The following is a 20,356-nucleotide window of genomic DNA, read 5'->3' as shown; positions in this document are numbered from 1 at the left end:
AAATGGCTTAAGTAAACAATACAAGGTATGAGATTAGTTATATTAAAGCAAAATGTAAAATTCTAAGACATAATAATTATGGTCTGGTTGGTATTCATGTATTGAATTTTGGGAAATTTAGTGTTATAAAATTATAAAGACTGACATGAAATCTTTACTCATTTACAAGAATTTCCCTGAAATTCTTCAGTCCTTAGGAAGCAAAACTTAAAAGTCAAAAATTTCAACAGTTTTACATCTTCTCAATTCTTAAATTTTAAACATATCCATTCAATACTTTGGTTTTTAAAGTTAGTTCTTTTGGTTTAACCTTTAAAATACAGGAAGATATTCTTCTTTGGTGAAAATTCTAAAATAGCTAATAATTATAAGGTAAAAATTCTTTAAAGTAAAAACAAACAAAAAAAAAGAACAAGAAAAGAAAGAAGAAGAGATCAGAAACCATTTCAATAAAACAACAGGTGGTAAAATAGTGAATGGTTAAGAACCAGATTTAAATCCCACCTTCTTCCTCACTTATCAGCTCTTGGACGCTGGTTAAATTCCCTAGTATCTCTTTGCTAAATTATAAGAATTAAAAAATTAGTATTTTTAAAGTACTTATCAAGGTAAGTGATTTAAAGTGTTTATTAAAAGTAAATACTCACACATGAGTGTACATTTTTAAATACTTAAATTTCCCTATTATCTGAGTACATATACTTTCAGAGAAAGAATGGACAAGATAAAGTGTCAATTTTATGCCATCACACACAAGAGCTATACAGAAGATCATTTTGGTTTTCTACTGGCATCATAAAGGCAAACATGCTAATTCTTACAACCTTCATTACTTGTCCTAAAATCATATTTCTGAAGATGGCATATACATACTACATACATATGTACAAATATACATTTGCACACATACATATACATGTGTAGATATAATATTATTCCATTACTCAGCCAGCAAGAGAGACTCTATTCAGATTTTAAACAGAACTTTACATCCACTGAAGAATCACACGTGCTTATTTTAAAACCCACCATTACTTTCTCCTGGTTTTTCTTCTCCAAATGGTTCTTTCATAACAGCATGAAGCAGCCCTTGCAGAGACAAGGTTCTGACATCTGAGTGTCCTTAACATTCACTTACTTTTGTGTCTAAGACAGACATGATCATTTCCTTGGCTTCCTTAACATCTTCTTTCTTTCCAGAAACCTTAATATGGGGATCTATAAGAAATAAAAAAAAGGCTCATGTGAAACCCCAAGCTGTTTTAAAATTGATGTTACATTACAAGAGATTCCATAATAAATTCAGTATTTGTCAATCTAAGTATTTGTCATTTGTAATAAAGACAAGAATGAAAAAAAATACCCAAATTGTGCATTCATCTATGGCTCTTTTCCTTCTTAAAACTGGTTAAACCATTTAACTTTAGACTTAATGGAAAATTAGTATACCATATAATTATATTTTAAACAAACGAGTCTACCAACTCCATTTATTAACTGACCCCTTGCTACACTGCAGGCCGTTCTAATGCTTTAAGTGCATTAACTCATTTCATCTACACCAGAGCTTTCACTGTGAGGTTGTTTACAGAGGAAACTACTGTTAATGGGGGGAGAGGGGGATGGGGATGACTTAATCTCCATTCAGGAATATTTAATATTTATTCAGAATCAGTAGTAAGTGACTAATATATGTTATACCTATTGTTTATTACTGCCATGGAATGTTATATTGGAAAGCATTCATTCATTCGGCATATATTTTCTGAGCCTCTGTTCTGTACTAGGGCATTATTTTAGGGATGGGGATTTATCAAGGAAGAAAAACAACCTCTGTCCACATGAAGTTTACAGTCCTGTGCAAGGAGACAAACATGAATCAAATGAACAAATTATCTAGTATATTAGAACATAACTGTTATGAGGGGGGAAAGACAAGAGGATCAGGAGTACAGCTGTGGGACAGGGGGTAAGGGCATCAGCCTCTGAGACAGTGAGGTCTGAGTAAAGGCTTAGAGGAGGTGAGGCAGAGGCCACACTGGGATCGTCCAGTGGAGGGAGACTCAGAGCAAAGCCCAGGACGGGACATGCCTCTGCAGTTCTCCCTTTAATCAGGTTCTCAAGTCTCCCCAGCAATCTAGGTGCTTTTGTACCTCACAGGTTAGTCTGACAGAAACCAAGAGCATTCTGAGATCAGCCAAAAGTTCTACGCCACTAGCTTAGTGATACAGCTGAATAACAGATGATTTACCATCATCATCACCATCATTAATGATGCCAATCTTACTGACTGCCAAGTCCTTCCTATACTGTACTTCACCTCAGGTCAGGGCAGCATCAGGAAATGTTGGCCGAGCATCCTTCACAACTAACAAGCAATTCTGCCTGACTCCTTCTAAACCATCAATTCTCTAGGATAAGACGTTGGAGTCACCAGGTGGGAATTTTAATCAAATTACACATATTAACCTCATACTGTGAGTCATCCATCCCCATCCCACAGTCCATGTGAAAAGCAATGGCATTATCAGCACATCATATTTACAAGGTACAACTGAGTTACTGGAGAGAGAGAGAGCGAGAAGAATGGGAGGAGAAAGTATTTTCTAAGGCTACCCGCTCTTAGGACCAGGACAGAGCAACAGCTCCAGTGTTCAGGATGCACCTAGCTTCCTGGGGAGACATCCCAGCAGCTGTGCTTCAGTTAAAGTCAGTGCCACCAACCCCACTCCCCACCATCTATCTCCATCTATCTCCCCAGACTGAGTCCCCTGGTGGCTGGCTGCTCTTGGCCTTGGGCATGTCTCCTTATCCTTCCTTGAATCCCTCCTCTGACACTTGCCCTGTCAAAGAGGCATTGTAAAGATCAAAGACCTTAAGACTGGTTAAAACTCTCTAAAATGTTTGTTAGGTATTCTAAGGCGGAGCTTAAAAGTCTGACAGGATGAATGTCCAGCCACCACACGGAAGAGCCTCCACAGAAGGCACCATGGTCTTGTGTTCATCCTGAATGCACCCTAACAGGGAGGTGTTTTCTCTGTGAAGACTCTCCACCAACTTTCACACACTTATGTAAACAAACAAAGCTTTTTTTTTTTTTTCCAATAGTTCTTAGTATATCCATTATAACTCTTCTAGGTAATATTTCGGTAAAGAGCTGTCTGCATTCAAAATTTTGGTCTCAACTATCTTCAACTTCACATTGACTAGGCTGACTGTGATGCTGATCTCTACGGAAAGTGCTCACTACTACAGGGCAAGAATCAGCTACTTCTCAAAACATGCTTGCTCACCAGACATGTAGCCCTTGCTAAAATATAGGTTCCCGGGTCTCCAGGACCCAGCAATCAGCACTGTGTTGGTTTCCCAAGTGATTTTTACATCAAATACGGGCAAAGCAGATTAAGCCATATCAAAAATGTAACTGAAGTCTCTTATATATGGACCAAATATATATATGGTATGGTAACTTGGAAACCCATTTGTTTACAGGCTGAATAATCACATTAAAATTCCTAGCAGCTGTAGAGGGAAAAGAAACTCAGATCCAATTTAAGAATTTGATTTCCCACCATCTCTGCATCAACAGAACAATAAAGAAAACAGAAAAGAAAAGCCTCCGTAGAAAATACATTTTAGAGATCCAATATGGCGGTGGAGTAGGTGGAAGTTACACTCACTATACCCAGGACCAAACTAGAATTATGACTAAAATATTGAGCAATCAACCTGAATTACCAATTAAAAGCTAGCTGGACAGAAGTACTCTAACCAAGGGTCTACAGAAGAAGCCACACCAGACTGGTAGGAAGGGCAGAGCCATGAAAAGAGCTGGCCCTGCTCTCATGGGTGATGGCTGAGACTCTGAAGGGATATCTTAGCTGCAAAGGTTCTACCTAAGGAGCATGGGATCTTAACACCAAGCCAGGCACCGCAGCCCTGAGCATCAAAGCTGGGAAGACGTGTCCACATAGCATATGACTGTGAAAATCAGCAGGGATTCTGTCTGCCAGGGAGAGATGGGAGTCTGCTAGAGACACAGACTTAAAAAAAAAATACATCAGTAAAATTAAGAGCTGATTCTTTGAAAATATAAACAAGATTGACAAACCTTCAACCAAGCTGAGAGAGAGAGAGAGAGAGAGAGAGAGAGAGAGAGAGAGAGAGAGAAACCCAAAAGTAAAATCAGAAATGAAAAAAGAAAATTAACAACTGACAGCAAAGAAACACAAAGGATTATGAGAAAGTATTACAAATAACTATATGCCAACAAATAGGACAACCTGCATGAAATAGATAAATTCCTAGAAACATACAATTTTCCAAATCTGAATCAGGAAGAATCAGAGAATCTGAATAGACAGACTACAACTAGTGAAATTTAAGAAGTAATCAAATACTCCCAACAAACAAAAGTCCTGGACTGGATGGCTTTACAGGTAAACTTTACCAAAAATTCAAAGAGGAAATAACACCTATCCCTCTCAAACTATTCCAAAAAATCAAGAGGAGTAAAGACTCCCAAGCTCATTTTACAAGGCCAACATTATCCTAATTCCTAAACCAGATAAAGACACAACAAAGAAAATTACAGTCCAATATATACTAAAATTCTCAACAAAATATTAGCAAACCAGATTCAGCAATATATTAAAAAGACCATACACCATGATCAAGTGGGATTCATTCCAGGAATATAAGGTGGGTTTAACATCCATAAATCAATAAGTGTTATACACCACATAAACAAAACGAAGGATAAAAAACTACATGATCATGTCAACAGATGCACAAAAAGCATTTGATAAAATCCAGTACCCATTTATGATAAAGTGCGAATAGAGGGAACATACCTCGACAAAGGCCATATATGACAAAACCAGAGCCAACATCATACTCAATGGGCAAAAACTACAAGCATTTCCCTTAAGGTCAGGAACAAGACAGGGATATCCACTTTCACCACTCTTATTCAACATAGTACCAGAAGTCCTAGCCACAGCAATCAGACAAGAAAAAGAAATAGAAGACATCCAAATTGGAAAGGAAGAAGCAAAACTGTCATTATTTGCAGATGACATGATAGTGTATATAGAGAACCCTAAAGTTTCCACCAAAAAGGAAAAACCTACTAGAACTAATAAATTCTGTAAAGTAGGACACAAAATAAATATCCAGAAATCAGTTGCATTTTTATACACCAATAATGAACTATTAAAAAGGGAAACTAAAAAAAAAAATCCCATTTACAATTGCATTAAAACAACAAACTAGAAATAACTTTAACCAAGGATGTAAAAGACCTGACTTGGAAAATTACAAGACACTAAAGAAAGAAATTGAAGAAGATACAAATAAGTAGAAGCATAAACTGTGTTAACAGATAGTAAGAATTAACATCACTAAAAGGTGTGTTTTACCCAAACCAAAGTACAGATTCAACGCAATTCCTACCAAGATGCCAATGGCATATTTCACAGAACTAGAATATTCCAAAAATTTATATGGAACTACAAAAGACTCCAAATAGCCAAAGCAATCTTGAGAAAGAAGAACAAAGTTGGAGGAATCATGTTACCTAATATTGAACTATACTGCAAGGCCATAGTAATCAAAACAGCATGGTACTGGCATGAAAACAGACATACAGATCAAGGAAACAGCATAGAGAGCCCCCCAAAACCCCACCTTTATGGTCAATTAATATTTGACAAAGGAGGCAAAAACATACAATGGGGTAAAGAGTCTATTCAATAAATGTTGTTGGGAAAACAGGACAGATATGTGCAAAAAAATGAAACTAGACCACCTTTTTACACCATACATAAGAATAAACTCAAAATGGATTAAAAACTTAAATGTTAGAACTAAAACCATAAAATTCCTAGAAGAAAACATGGGCAGTAAAATCTCAGACATCTCTCTTAGCAATATTTTTTTCTGATATATCTCCTTGGGCAAGGGAAACAAAAGAAAAAATAAACAAATGGGACTTCATCAAACTAAAAAGTTTTTGCACAGCAAAGAAAACCATCAACAAAATGAAAAGACAACTCACTGAATGGGAGAACATATTTTCCAATGATACATCTGATAAGGGATTAATATCCAAAATTTATCAAGAACTCATATAACTCAACACCAAGAAAACAAACAATCCAATTAAAAAATGGGCAACAGGCCTGAATAGACACTTCTCCAAAGAGGACATACAAATGGCCGATAGACATATGAAAAGATGCTCAACATCATTAATAATCAGAGAAATACAAGGATGCACTGCTGCTGGAAATGCAGATTGGTGTAACCACAGTGGAAAGCAGTATGGAGTTACCTCAAAAAATTTAAAATGGAACTGCCTTGTGATCGGTGATTCCACTTCTGAGAATTTATCCCAAAAAACCCAAAACACGAATTTGAAAGAATATATGTAACCCTATGCTTACTGAAGTGTTATTTATAAAAGCCAAGATTTGGAAGCAGCCCAAGTGCCCATCAGTAAATGAATGGGTAAAAGAGCTGTAGTACATTTACACAATGGAATACCACTCAGCCATAAAAAAGAAGGAGGTCTTACCTTTTATGACAGCATGGCTGGATCTAGAGAATATTAATCTAATGAACAAAATAAACTAACAGACAAAACAAAAACATAGATACAGAGGACAGACTGCAACTGCCAGAGCAGACGGGTTTGGGGGCCTGGGTGAAAACAGTGAAGGACCTAAACAAAAGAAAAAAACCTCACAGACACAGACAACAAGCAGTATGTTGATTACCAGAGGGAAAGGGGAGGTGAGAGATGTAGAAGAGGGGAAAGGGGATAAATGGAGATGGAAGGAGACTTGACTTTGGATGGTGAACATCCAATACGACATACAGATTATGTATTATAGAATTGTACACCTGAAACCTATGAAATTTTATTAAACACCACCTCAATAAATTCAATAAAAAAAATTTTTACATAACATTTTATTTCAAAGTGAAAGAGCACCATCTAGTGACCAAAATTTTAAATCATTCAGGGTTACAAATAGAGACAGTCACTTCAAACTGTCTCCAGACCCAAGGCAGCACTTGTTGGGAAAATGGTTCTTTAGATAATCAAGTCTCATAAGTACAGAGAAAAACAAACCTGACAAAATCCTGAGTTGGAATGCAAAGTGTATTTTTCATCCCCCCTTTTGGCCTTGCTTAAAAAATATCTACAGGATGTGAGCTCTTATTCTACACTGACCCTTGTGCTCATCTCAAATCCTGAAACACAGTTCCCTGCTTTCTGAGTGTTACAGCTTGCAGTTCAAGCATGCCCATGTGATACCACAGGGGAATAAGGTTTCATTCAGACTCATTCTGGAAATACTTGATAGAGAAAAGAATAATTAAAGTATTAACCATATGAATAATCATGAAAACAAGGAAAATGTCAGCTATGAAGACTGTTGGAAGATGACAAAAAAATAGGCAATAAGTGTATAGTCTCCCCCTCCCCCAAATTTATTGCTTTGAAAGGCAACTCCAATTTGGGCATGAAAGTTTTGAGACATTTGCTCTAAAAATAAGCCTGGCCAGTGTGGCGCAGTGGTTGAGCAATCTACCTATGAACCAATAGGTCACCTGTTTAATTCCCAGTCAGGGCACATGCCCGAGTTGCAGGCTCAATCCCCAGTAGGGTGTGCAGGAGGCAGCTGATAGATGTTTCTCTCACATCCAGGTTTCTATCTCTCTATTCTTCCTTCCTCTCTCTCTAAAAAAAAATCAATGAAAACGTATTTTAAAAATAAAAGTAATATTCATTGCTTTATGATCAACCCTCACACTCCCTGAATACAAGACTGTCTTGATTAGTTTTGTACCTCCCACAGTGCCGAACAAATAGCAGATACTCAGTAAGCTGTTGCTGAATGGACTGCCAGCTCCCCTATTTTGGGATATAGCTAGTAGAGGGAAGAGATGGAAATAAGTGGGCACTTCCTAAGAGATTTGACTGTAAATACTTTGATCTTATTACTTCTATAAAAATACACAGAAGTTTCAAATAGCCATCTAGATTTTTACATTTCTGACCCATCAATCTTCTTACATCTCCGTGAAAGAGGAACACCAGACACGATCCAGCCTTCACTAAGTAATGAGAAGCTGTGGACCTGGGTGTGGACAAGGGTATGAAATGGGTGTTTTATATGTAGACACCGAAAAAAAGCTAAACCTCTGAGAAAAAAGGTTTTTAATCCCTTTCATATATTCATAAGGACTTGCTAAGCCAACAACTGTTTTCATAAGAACACATGCTAAAAACCCTATTTTCAGTAAAAGTAGCTGTGATGTTCACAAGAACTTAAGTGAAGTTTTAGTTGTGGGCATGAAAGATTATCTCTTGGTACCCTGGTTTCTACTCTCTACTTTTCCATCCTTAAAACATCCCATTCCTGGAAATGTTGGTAAATATTTTGTTGCCTTTCCTCCTCTCCCCAAGCTTAAACCTCCTTCCCAGTTCACGCCTTTCCCACAGCAAATTCTATGGAAAAAGCCGTGTCAACCACTTCATTGTATTTATCACGCTGCAGAAAGTAATGCCCTACTGCCACATGAATTTCAGCCTTCAGTATTTCACCAATCATCTGTTTGTAGCTACGTTCCTGTCTCCATGACTGAGCGCTGCTGAGCGAAAGAGTCAATGCCCCAAATTCTAAGTAATGCTTTCATTCTTGCCGGGGTCCAGCCCCAGCGGGTCCAGGGGTCCCCAAAGGTGTGGACGGAGTCGGCGAAGAAGGAATGACATAGAGGCAGCATTCAGTTCATCAGCGGCCTAACCAGGATCTCTAGCCAGGATCTCCAGCCAAGTTCTGGTCTGGATCTCCAGAGAGGTTCTGCTTCAGATCTCCAGCCATGTTCTGTGTCCATGTTCTCTTGCTAGGTTCTCCAGCCAGGTTCTGTAGCCATGTTCCCTCGCTAGGTTCTCCAGCCAGGTTCTGTCCAGGTTCTCCAGCCAGGTTCAGTCACCAGGTTCTAGTCAGGTTCTCTTGCCAATTTCTGTAGTCAGGTTCAGTCCAGGATCTTTTGCCATGTTCTCTCCAGCGAAGTTCTTCTGTCTGTAGGTTCTGTGTAGGTTCTGTCTTCTTAGTTCTGTGTTCTAAGCTCTGTATTATAAGTTCTGCGTTCTAAGTTCTGAGACTTGCTGTCTTGTTACAACTGTATTTATACCAGTTGATTCAATCCTATCAATCTCTATTACAAAGGTTAGGGCGTTTCTTATCTCCATTCCAGGGAGTAAAGATTATGTGGCTTAAGCACGATTGTGCATAGTTAAAGTGATTAATTACCCGCCTGGCACTTAGTTAAGAGGTTTTATTCCCTCCCTAACTTCAGGGGAAAATCCCTACCTGGGGAAACAACCTTTCTCAGAGACCTTGGTTAAAACACATAGTGCCAAGAAGGTGAGCAAACATATTAAGAACAGTATGCCATATATGCCAGGTCCCTTGAAACAGCAAGGATGGACCGGCTCCCGGCAAATTCCCCCTTTTTTATTTTTTAAAAGCAGGCATTAAAAAGAAAAACCCCAAATGCTCTCTTGTATCCATTTTAAGAGTAGGATTGGCGCTTTCCGCTATTACCTGAGTCCTGATCTATCACCCCAGGGAGAGCTTGCCAATCCTGCACTTTCCCGGGGTGGAAAGGCTGCAGTGGGGTTAAGGATAGGGCTCCTTGGGCCTACCTCCTCCCATGCCTTTACATTTACCTTTCCTTCCTCAGAAAAGCATGGACATACTTCTTGTATAAAACGTTCTGTCTGACTGGGAGTAACCTTAATTCCTCTGCTAGCAAGCATATGTGTTAAAAGATCAATACAGAGTCTTATTTCTTTAGACTCAGTATGGCACATTTTCTTAATCTAAAGATCAATACAGAGTCTTCTTTCTTTGGACTCAGTATGGCACATCTTCTCAATCTAAGTTCTGTACTATCCACCTTCTTACCCTACTTATCCTCTATAGGGGGGTCTGAAGTACCCTGGTGGAGTCCTATCCGTCCCGAATGTGGGGGTTCTCAATGGGAGGGGGGGGGAGGTTTACCTAGGGGAATCCTGTTCCTGGGGTTCCCAAAGGTGTGGACGGAGTCGGCGAAGACTATCCACCCTCTTCCTACGGTGGAGTCCTATCCGTCCCGAGTGCGGGGCGCTTACCTAGGGGTCCCTGTTCGGGTGCCAGATGCTGGGGTCCAACCCTAGCAGGTCCATGGGTCCCCAAAGGTGTGGACGGAGTCGGCGAAGAAGGAATGACACGGAGAGGGCGTTCAGATGATCATCATAGCGAGGTTCTCTAGCCAAGTTCTGTCTAGGATCTCCAGAGAGGTTCTGCTTCAGATCTCCAGCCAGGTTCTGTGTCCATGTTCTCTTGCTAGGTTCTCCAGCCAGGTTCAGTCCAGGTTCTCCAGCCAGGTTCAGTCACCAGGTTCTAGTCAGGTTCTCTTGCTCATTTCTGTAGTCAGGTTCAGTCCAGGATCTTTTGCCATGTTCTCTCCAGCGAAGTTCTTCTGTCTCTAGTTCTGTGTGTTCTGTCTTCTTACATCTGTATTTATACCAGTTGATTCCAATCCTATCAATCTCTATTTCAAAGGTTAGGGCGTTTCTTATCTCCATTCCAGGGAGTAAAGATTATGTAGCTTAAGCATGATTGTTCGTAGTTAAAGTGATTAATTACCCACCTGGCACTTAGTTAAGAGGTTTTATTCCCTCCCTAACTTCAGGGGAAAATCCCTACCTGGGGAAACAACCTTTCTCAGAGACCTTGGTTAAAACACATAGTGCCAAGAAGGTGAGCAAACATATTAAGAACAGTATGCCATATATGCCAGGTCCCTTGAAACAGCAAGGATGGACCGGCTCCCGGCACATTCTCAGCACGTTCTCCTGGAGAGAAAAAACAGCAGCAAATTCTTTGTTGGACTAACCCAACTCCTCCCACCCACAAAGCCCACAAATAAACGACATCATATTAGAGCTGCACTTTTGTTCATGGGGAGAAGTTCCATGTCATGACCTGAAACTGGGGATGGCTTTATGCACATAAACAAACCTGTCAAACTGGCCTTAAATTCCTCAGGAGAGACCGGTGGACAGAATTCACTTTCTTCTGGCTCAGAGCTCTTCTCACTTTTATTTCACGTTCTTAACGAGTCTTAGACTTGAAAACTGTCTAACCAAGGACATGGCTGGGGCTGGGTCCATCAACACTGTTGGGAATGGATAGTGTTCACCCCCACCTCCACCAAGATCCCTGAAATCACTGTGAATACGTCCACAGCTGGCAAGCAGCTCCAAAGTGGAAATGACCATTTTTTATACATAAGGAAGACTGTGGCTCTGGGGTAAGGTTTTTGTCAAGCCGCCAATATACTGGTACATCAAGTCTCAGCAAAAGCCCCAGACATCTCCAAGGCACTGGCCAGCTTAGATCACGCAGGGAAATGGTACCGAAAGCCACAGACTGCATTAAGGGTATGACTCTGACTCTGCAATAGGCTAGCTTCCCTTCGTGTTGTGGGGGAAATTAGTAGATCCCACAGCTGTGATACTAAGGTCGGAATCCCAAGTAAGCTGCAAAGAAGCTCTGTTCCTATAGAAAAGTTGCTGGGTCTTTAGAATATAGAAAGAAATAAAGAAATAGCCCTAACCAGTTTGGCTCAGTGGATAGAGCATCGGCCTGCGGACTGAAAGGTCCAGGTTCGATTCCGGCCAAGGGCATGTACCTTGGTTGCGGGCATATCCCCAGTAGGAGGTGTGCAGGAGGCAGCTGATCGATGTTTCTCTCTCATCGATGTTTCTAACTCTCTATCACTCTCCCTTCCTCTCTGTAAAAAATCAATAAAATATATTTTAAAAAAAAGAAGAGAGAGAGAGACAGAGAGAGAGAGAGAGAGAGAGAGAGAGAGAGAGAGAGAAGTTGGTCATATCATTCTTATACTTTCTTATAAATCTAAATTTCTTTAACATAAAGCAGTACTATCAGATTCTTAAATAAGAATGAAGTCATAAAGAACTTTATTTTCCAATGTTCTGGTATCTCAAGATAAGTAGCTCACCAAAGAGATCACCATCCAAACTGTTCCTAGAACCATAAGCTGCAGGCGGTAAACGTGCGTGTCTGAAACAGCAATCTGCTGCCGAACGGAGGAGGATTCGCTTCTGAACCTTGTGCGGGAGCCACGGCCGGCTTCACAGATGGCTGCTCGGGCCTCCCTTCTGTTGGGCACACTCAGGAATGGGCAATTCTGTTTCAACATGGATGAATTCCAGTGCTCACCCCGCTGGCATTTCCCAAATAATGTGCTTGCAGACCCAAAACAAATGCAGTGACAACCCCGTACAGAGATGGGATCTACTTCAAACCCTATTTGAGCCACGTCCCAGTTCAACATTGATACCATCCAATACGTCTGCTACTTCGATCACTTTTCCTTTACGTTGGCAAGTCACTATGCTGATCAGCAAAATGAATTCAACTCACAGTCAACTGGCCACAGCCCATATTTTCCTGTGAAACAAAAGAGTTTCCCTCTGACCTCTTGAGAAATAGGCTGTCCTTTATAAACAAACAAACAAACAAAAATGTTACGCAGGTCAAACAGACTAATATCACATTCTATAAGGGAAGATACACACTTTATCAAGAGATGGAGAAAACCTGAACTGACTCATTAAACCTGACTGGAAATGATTTTTAAAGAACAAAACAGAATGACAGGAAGTCAATGTACTTTCAGCTTATTTTATAGCCAGTAATCTAGAATCCAGATTCTCTCAAAGAATACCGTTTGCCAACAAGAATTCCAATACACTGAGTTAGAATAAAAGGGCAAAGACTATATTTGGAGAGGTGGCCGAAGAGCCCAAGCTACACGTCGTTAAGGCAAAATGTTGGTGAGCAGCCATAACACATGTGATATAACAACTGGGATGAAGAGAAAGCAAGTGTACCTGCTGTGGGCATGCCCTACACGGACTACGCTGCTTTTGGATAAGGCAAAGTCACCCTTATCTTAAAACAGAAAAGGTTAACTTCCTCACTAGTTAACAGGAAGAGAAGGGACATGGACAGTAAAGTGCAAAAGCACATGCATTTTAAACTCAAAAACCTTGTTTTCATGAGAAAAACTATTTCCATAGGTACCCACAATCAGCTTACCTACCATAATGCCCGAGATAACTTCCTATTAAAATTCCACTGGGCAGAATGAAGCTCGATACCCAACGGAGCGCATATGCTTGACATGAGAGGGGCCTGAATGCCGTGAGCAAATCTAAAGCTAACGTACAGCAAGTTCCTCAAGATGTGCTTCAGCGCAACTATTGGGCAATGTCTGGAGATGAGCTGCCCGCACCCCTAGGGCACTCCACCCTTCGGCAAGCTCTTGCTGAACGAAAGGAAAGGGCGCGTTCACACACCGAGGAGGAGCCTGTGGACACTGCTATTGACGAGGTAGAAAACAGCCATCAGCTTGGGAAAATTCGAAGCTCGCTACAAGAGCTTTCTGCCAATGGAATACCAGCATTTCCAACATAATCACCAATAAAAAAGTCCAAATACAATGATAATAAGCTAGTCTAATGGTTCTCCACTGATGTTTCCACTTCAGCAGAAAACGAGAATACGGGAGGGAAATGGTACGCCGGGCACATGCCTCTTGTCTGGTAAGATTCCATGTGTGCCTTATCAGAGCTGTTTATTTCATCAGAAACAGAGTTACAGGGACTCAAAAAACCGAGAAATAATCTCAGAGAAGAAGAATGAAATGCAAACAGAGCAATAAGCAAACTCAAGGCCTAACAGATGAAATAATCAAAAACAGATGTATTTAGGGAGTGTGAGAATTGGAAAAGGGTAGACGGCTTTATCTTATAAGCCACCTTATCTCATGCCATGTAAACTAAACTCCAAGCATAACCGCTGAGTTGCTATTCAGGTAGAAGGGGGTCAGAACAAAATCTACCGCACAAGAGAGGGTGGAAAAACAAAGTTAAAAACACAAAGCCTCACTCCATCCGTTTCTCCAAGCTTTCTGGCACCCAAGCTCTCTACTCCAGAGATAAGGAGGAGGATTCTGGGAAGGGGGAGGAGAGGAAGCGAAGTGCCAGGCGGAGAGCTGGACTCTTCTGTGTGGTTTGTTTACAGCAGGTCTACATACAGCAGGGGCCGTGTGAGGTTACTGCAAGGGAGGATGTTCACACGCGCATGAGCTCCAGATGGTCTTGCCGGACACAAAGGGAACAAAGCCCATGCACACGGCACGGCAGAAGCAATAACGCAGGGGCCCAGGATGAGGAAGGAGCATGTGCAAGCGAGCTGAGCTGCACACAGGCCCTGTGGAGCGGGACTGGAGTCCCAAACCTTCAGGGAGCATCCCCAGAGAACTGTGCTGAGATAACAGCACGTTATGCAGGAATTTCTAGGAGCCAGAACTGACTAATCTTCCCTCTCTCTCCAAGAACACTGATGTTCACAGTGCACAGGGCAGCTCCCAGCGGTGTGCCTGTGGGCTAAGCTCACGGCACTGGAATCTGTGGCCAGGGCAGACGGTCCCTTCCACAACAGCTGGGGCCATTCGGGAGACAGCCTACACACCACTGCGCTGCCATCACGGAAAAATTGCCATGCGTTTAAGGGTTCACACATTAGACAAGGGAAAGTCCTGTGGATGAAGACTGGACCACATCCTGCCACATACGTGATCTCTCTGCTTCATTTCCGGCCCACGCAGAGAAGACATTTAAAAACCAGAAACTGTCATTTGAAGGCACGATCAAGGGTGTACATAAGAAACAGGCAAACACTTAGGGATTGAGTTCTAAAAATAACTTAGCGGCTTGAGACCGGCATTAAAAGTCTCCACCTTTCTCACCCTTCCCGTAAGATCTGGTGAGAAAGCTTTACAGGTTGCACTGAAGCGGTAAATGAAGGGTTCATACAACTCCAGGGGTTCAAGAGTGTTTATCATCTCAAGAAGGCAGTGATTTTCACGAAAATTAAAAGTACTTAATATTAGGTAAATGAGCCTTAAAGAAATTACTTAGAAATTGCTTAGAATCTGCCAATCCTTTCTTCTTACTCCCACTTTCTCGCTGAAAGCTGCTAGTTGTTTTATGCAGTCGCGTATACTGAAAACAGACACAGCCCTGTCTAATAAAACTGTGTATTATTTGCTTCTCTCACACTTTTTTGGTATCTGTTTGGAGAAAGTAGGGGGCAAAGACTTTATCTCTCAATTCTAAGAACTTTACATATTTTGGGGGGAAATATAATTTAAATGATCAAATAACTTCAAAATGGTTATTTTTCTTAAGAAAAATCTCTAAATTTACCTTAAAGCCTAACAATTTCTAAATCAGAATCCACCAAATATTTATCCAAATAAATTACTCCTGCTTAAATACCTTAAATAATAAAAAATTTGAGAGGTATTTTAAAACGGGCTTTTCTTCTGAGAGTGAGAAGACAGGGGCTTCTCACCAAACATCACAGAAATAAACATCGGCTGATAAGGGTGACCAATCAGTCCTATCCTTTTTAACAAGAAATTTCATCTTAAATAAATTTGTTTCTATACAAAGAACTCCTATAAACAAACAAAACAAAAAACACCAAAACTTAATTACCCCATAAAATAGGCAAAAGGGATGGGTAAATAATTCAACAGGAAAATGGTCAATAAACGAATAAAGTTCAATCTTACTAATCATTATTTATAAAACTGGGAAATTACCCTTAAGGCTAACAAGGATATGAGACAAACTAACATATTCCTAATGGAAATAAAAATTTGTGCAAAATGTCTGGGAAGCAATTTGGAAATATAATTGAAGAATCACAAAATCATAATTTCATTTTAAGGATACACATGCATTCCACAGAATAAAAAAAAACACAAATTAATAGTGATTACTTCTAAGTAATAGGGTCATAGATAATTTTTTATGTTATACTTCATGCTCTTCTGCATTTTCCACCATGAAAAGTATACATTTACAATATAGAAAAATACTCATACCTGCCCTGGCTGGGTGGCTCAGCTGGTTAGAGTATTGTCCCATATGACAAAAGGTTTTGGGTTCAATCCCCTTTTGGGGTGTGTATGGGAGGCAACTGATCAATGTTTCTCTCTCCCTTCCTCTTTCTAAAGTCAATAAACATATTGAAAAGAAAAGAAAAATACTCATACCCTAAAACAGTGGTTACCAACCTTTCGGACCTCACGGACCACGGGTCGGCGACCGCTGTCCTAAAAGATTATCTGTATCACTCAAGTCTGAGATCAACTTGCAAATTACAAATTACATCCTTGTACTTTAAAACGAAAATTTACAAAGACAAACAGTGTGGTGAGTGCCAGAGGGAAGGCGGAGAGGGGCTGGGTGGAGGTGGGGGGAGGGGGGGGGGGAGAATGGGGGCATCTGTAATAGTGTCAACAATAAAGTTATTTTTCAAAAAGAGAATGTATTTAAGTCAGCATGCCTTGTTTTCCAAGCACAATGTTTCAAGAATCCCCTTAAACATTGAGACCTTTAAGAATGTTAATGACAATGAAACAATGCTTTCTCGATTAGAAATTCCTTCTTTCTCATCTACAAGTCTGGGACAGGCTTTTTGCCATGCAGTCTTTGAACTTTAGTTCTTTTTATTTGTTGTGCTATCACTCAATATTTTATCAACATACTTTGGCTCTGAACACAGACTTCCCAGTGAAACTGGAGAAGCAAATACATAATGATGGGGTTTAGCTGCAGTGAAAAGACCCAGCTGGAGCCGAGTCCAAATAGCTGGGAAGGCCATATGTTCATGGCCACCACTGGCTACTCATGGAATTCTTTTTTTTTAAATTTTGTTTCATTGCTTAAAGTATTACAAAGAGTATTACATATGTCTCCCACCCCCCCCCCTTGACCTTCCCCCGGCCTACCCTACCCCCCAGTGTCTTGTGTCCATTGGTTATGCTTATATGCATGCATATAAGTCCTTCAGTTGATCTCTTACCCCCCCCCCCAACCCTCCATGGCCTTCCCACTGTAGTTTGATAGTCTGTTTGATGCTGCTCTGCCTCTGTATCTATTTTTGTTCATCAGTTTATAATGGTCTTTATAATCCAGAAATGAGTGAGTTCATGTGGTATTTTTCTTTCATTGACTGGCTTATTTCACTTAGCATAATGCTCTCCAGTTCCATCCATGCTGTTGCAAATGGTAAGAATTCCTTCTTTTTTACAACAGCATAGTATCCCATTGTGTAGATGTATAGATCAATGAAACAGAATACAGAACCCTGAAATCGACCGGAACCAATATGCTCAATTAATATTTGACCAAAGAGGCAAGAATATACAATGGAGTCAAGACAGCCTCTTCAATAAATGGTGTTGGGAAAATTGGACAGATACATGCAAAAAAAATGAAACTAGACCACCAACTTACACCATACACAAAAATAAACTCAAAATGGATAAAAAGGACTTAAATGTAAGACAGGAAACCTTTTATAAAAATATTAGAGGAATCCAAAGGCAACAAAATCTCAGACACATGCCAAAGCAATTTCTTCACTGATACAGCTCCTAGGGCATTGGAAACTAAGGAGAAAATAAACAAATGGGACTACATCAAAATAAAAAGCTTCTGCACAGCAAAAGAAACCATCAACAAAACAACAAGAAAACCCACTGCATGGGCGAACATATTTGCCAATGTTATTACCGATAAGGGTTTAATCTCCAACATTTATAGGGAACTCATACAACTTAACAAAAGGAAGATAAACAATCCAATCAAAAAATGGGCAAAGGACCTAAATAGACACTTTTCAAAAGAGGGCACTCAGAAAGCCAACAGACATATGAAAACATGCTCAAAGTCACTAATCATCCAAGAGATGCAAATCAAAACAACAATGAGGTACCATCTCACACCTGTCAGAATGGCCATCATCAACAAATCAACAAACGACAAGTGCTGGCGAGGATGCAGAGAAAAAGGAACCCTCGTGCACTGCTGGTGGGAATGCAGACTGGTGCAGCCACTATGGAAGACGGTATGGAGTTTCCTCAAAAAGTTAAAAATGGAACTCCCATTTGACCCAGTGATCCCACTTCTAGGAATATATCCCAAGAAACCAGAAACATCAACCAGAAAGGATATATGCATCCCTATGCACAATTCACCATAGCTAAGATTTGGAAACAGCCTAAGTGCTCATCAGCAGATGAGTGGATTAGAAAACTGTGGTACATCATGGAATTCTTTCAAACATTTACGGCCACGTCTCTCTTTTTCTTCAGCAATGGTTTCCAAAATAAATGGACACAAGGGCAATCCTGGCAGTGGGGGTACAGTACTCTTTCTTAAAGAATTCTCAAAGTCCCCCTCCCATCCCGAAACCCGATCATTTAGAAAAAATCTCATTCTCTGGGTGTGATTAAACCACCTGTTAATATAAGTACAGAATAACCTGCAAGGCCTCGGAACAAGGAGTTTCACCAGGACGGCAATAACAATTTCTTTGCCTTCTAGCAGAGAAGTCTAAGAGTTGAAAACAGTCCCTGGATAGGCTCCTTTGGCCCCTGCCAGGGCTAGTCTGTCTTTAGCTCTGCCTTGCTGTGCCCAGGAAGCTAAGTCAGCATCTCTGAGTCAGCATCTTTTTATGAGGGCTCCCATGATGCTGTCCTCCCCGTACTCCTTCAGCCTTTGGGTGATGATGACTTCCAGCTATTGCCAGCTTCTATGCCTTATCATCTATTAATAACTACTTGCTCATCCCTTTCCCCTACCTACTGTAAGTAGCTCCTTTAGTGGCGTGCATTTAACTCTTTTGGAGGTAATTCTGTTTCCTGTCCGCCTAAGACCAATTTAACACCTTTCCCTCCAATTCTTTTTCTTCTCTTGATGACAAAGTGCACATGGTGCTGTCTCTCTTCTCCACAAAAGCACTAATGTTTAGAGGTTGAACTCCATGCCTTATGTAGGTTGATAATAATATTCCTTAGGTCTTCCCAGACCCTTTTTTGAGGGAAAAAAAGGCAATTTCACAACTACAGTAGAGAAGGGTAGTGCAGTTTTCTCTTTATTTTTTCTCCTCTTTCCCTTCTTCCCTCATGCCCCTCCTCTCCTTTCTCTCTCCCTTCACCTCCCTCTCCCCCACCCTACAGACTATGCAAATGCATTTTCATCAAATTCTGGTTTGTTACTGAAAGTATCTTGGCACCTTCAGACATTCCCTGATTAATGTGTTGCAATGTTTACAGGACCTTTGAGAAATATGTGTGCATTCAGCAGCATTTTAAAATTTCTTTAATATTTTCTTGGCTTTCATACAACTTTTACCTCTAAAGGCATTTGTTTTTATGTTCCATTCCCCCCAGCCCCCAACTCCCACTGTTTTAAATATATGCAAACATCTGTTTTATACCAACTTCAAATCCTTTACAAAGTGTGGTTTCTGAAAACCACTGCATCATTCTAAAGTCAGTTTCTTACTGGGGTGCGGGGGGAGTTTATGGATTTTCTTTGTGGGGGCCTGTGAACCTGCCTATGATTGCATTCTAAGGTTGTGTACATGTGATGTGCACTGGTACAGTCTTCTGAATGGATCTATAGATTCTCAAAATGGCTGAAAAAGTTTACGAAGTCTTTGTCTAAGCAGTATGGAAATTTTTAAAAATTTATTTTTTATTGTTAAAAGTACTACATATATCCCCTTTTTCCCATTGACCCCCTCCAGCCTCTCTCCCCTCCACCACCCGCCCCCCCCGCCTGGCACCAGGTCTTCAGCACCCCTATTGTCTGTGTCCATGGGTTATGCATACATGCATACAAGGTCTTTGGTTGATTACCTCCCACACACCCACCCTTCCCCACCTTCCCTCTGAGGTTCTACACTCTGTTCCATGCTTTGAGACTATGGATCCACTCCGTTCATCAGTTTATCTTGTTACTTAGATTCCACATAAGTACACTCATGTGATACTTGTCTTTCTCTGACTGACTTATTTCACTTAGCATGATACTCTCCAGGTCCCTCCATGCTGTCTCAAAGGGTAAGAGATTCTTTTTTACTGCTGCATAGTGTTCCATGGTTTAATGGAACCACTCATCTACTGGTGGGCACTTGGGCTGTTTCCAGATCTTAGCTATTGTAAATTGTGCTAAGCAGTATGGAATTTTATAAAGACATTAAGAGAGCATATTTTAAAATACTTCAAGGATTCCGTTTGGCTTGGTATTACCGCAGGCTGAAATTTATTCTTATTCAGGAGTTTTCAACAATTACTTTTAAAATATGACTTCAGCAATTACATTTAAACATGAATG

General features: G+C 40.4%; 1 protein-coding gene across 5 annotated transcripts in view; it reads right to left on the bottom strand.

Moving 5' to 3' along the window:
- The window catches only part of BICC1 (BicC family RNA binding protein 1), a 246,175-nt gene that overhangs the window by 36,046 nt on the left and 189,773 nt on the right, over nucleotides 1-20,356 (bottom strand). For all 5 annotated transcript variants that reach the window (XR_004972200.1, XM_036336793.1, XM_036336794.1 and 2 more), the window contains exon 4: nucleotides 1,139-1,218. Coding sequence is in view for 4 of the 5 variants with exons in the window: in XM_036336793.1 (XP_036192686.1) it covers nucleotides 1,139-1,218 (80 nt within the window). In the remaining variant the exon portion in view is untranslated. The remainder of the gene's footprint in view (nucleotides 1-1,138; nucleotides 1,219-20,356) is intronic.

This window comes from Myotis myotis, unplaced genomic scaffold, assembly GCF_014108235.1.
Source record: "Myotis myotis isolate mMyoMyo1 unplaced genomic scaffold, mMyoMyo1.p scaffold_m19_p_15, whole genome shotgun sequence".
Taxonomy (NCBI): Eukaryota; Metazoa; Chordata; class Mammalia; order Chiroptera; family Vespertilionidae; genus Myotis; species Myotis myotis.
This window is presented reverse-complemented; position numbering and strand designations above follow the sequence as displayed.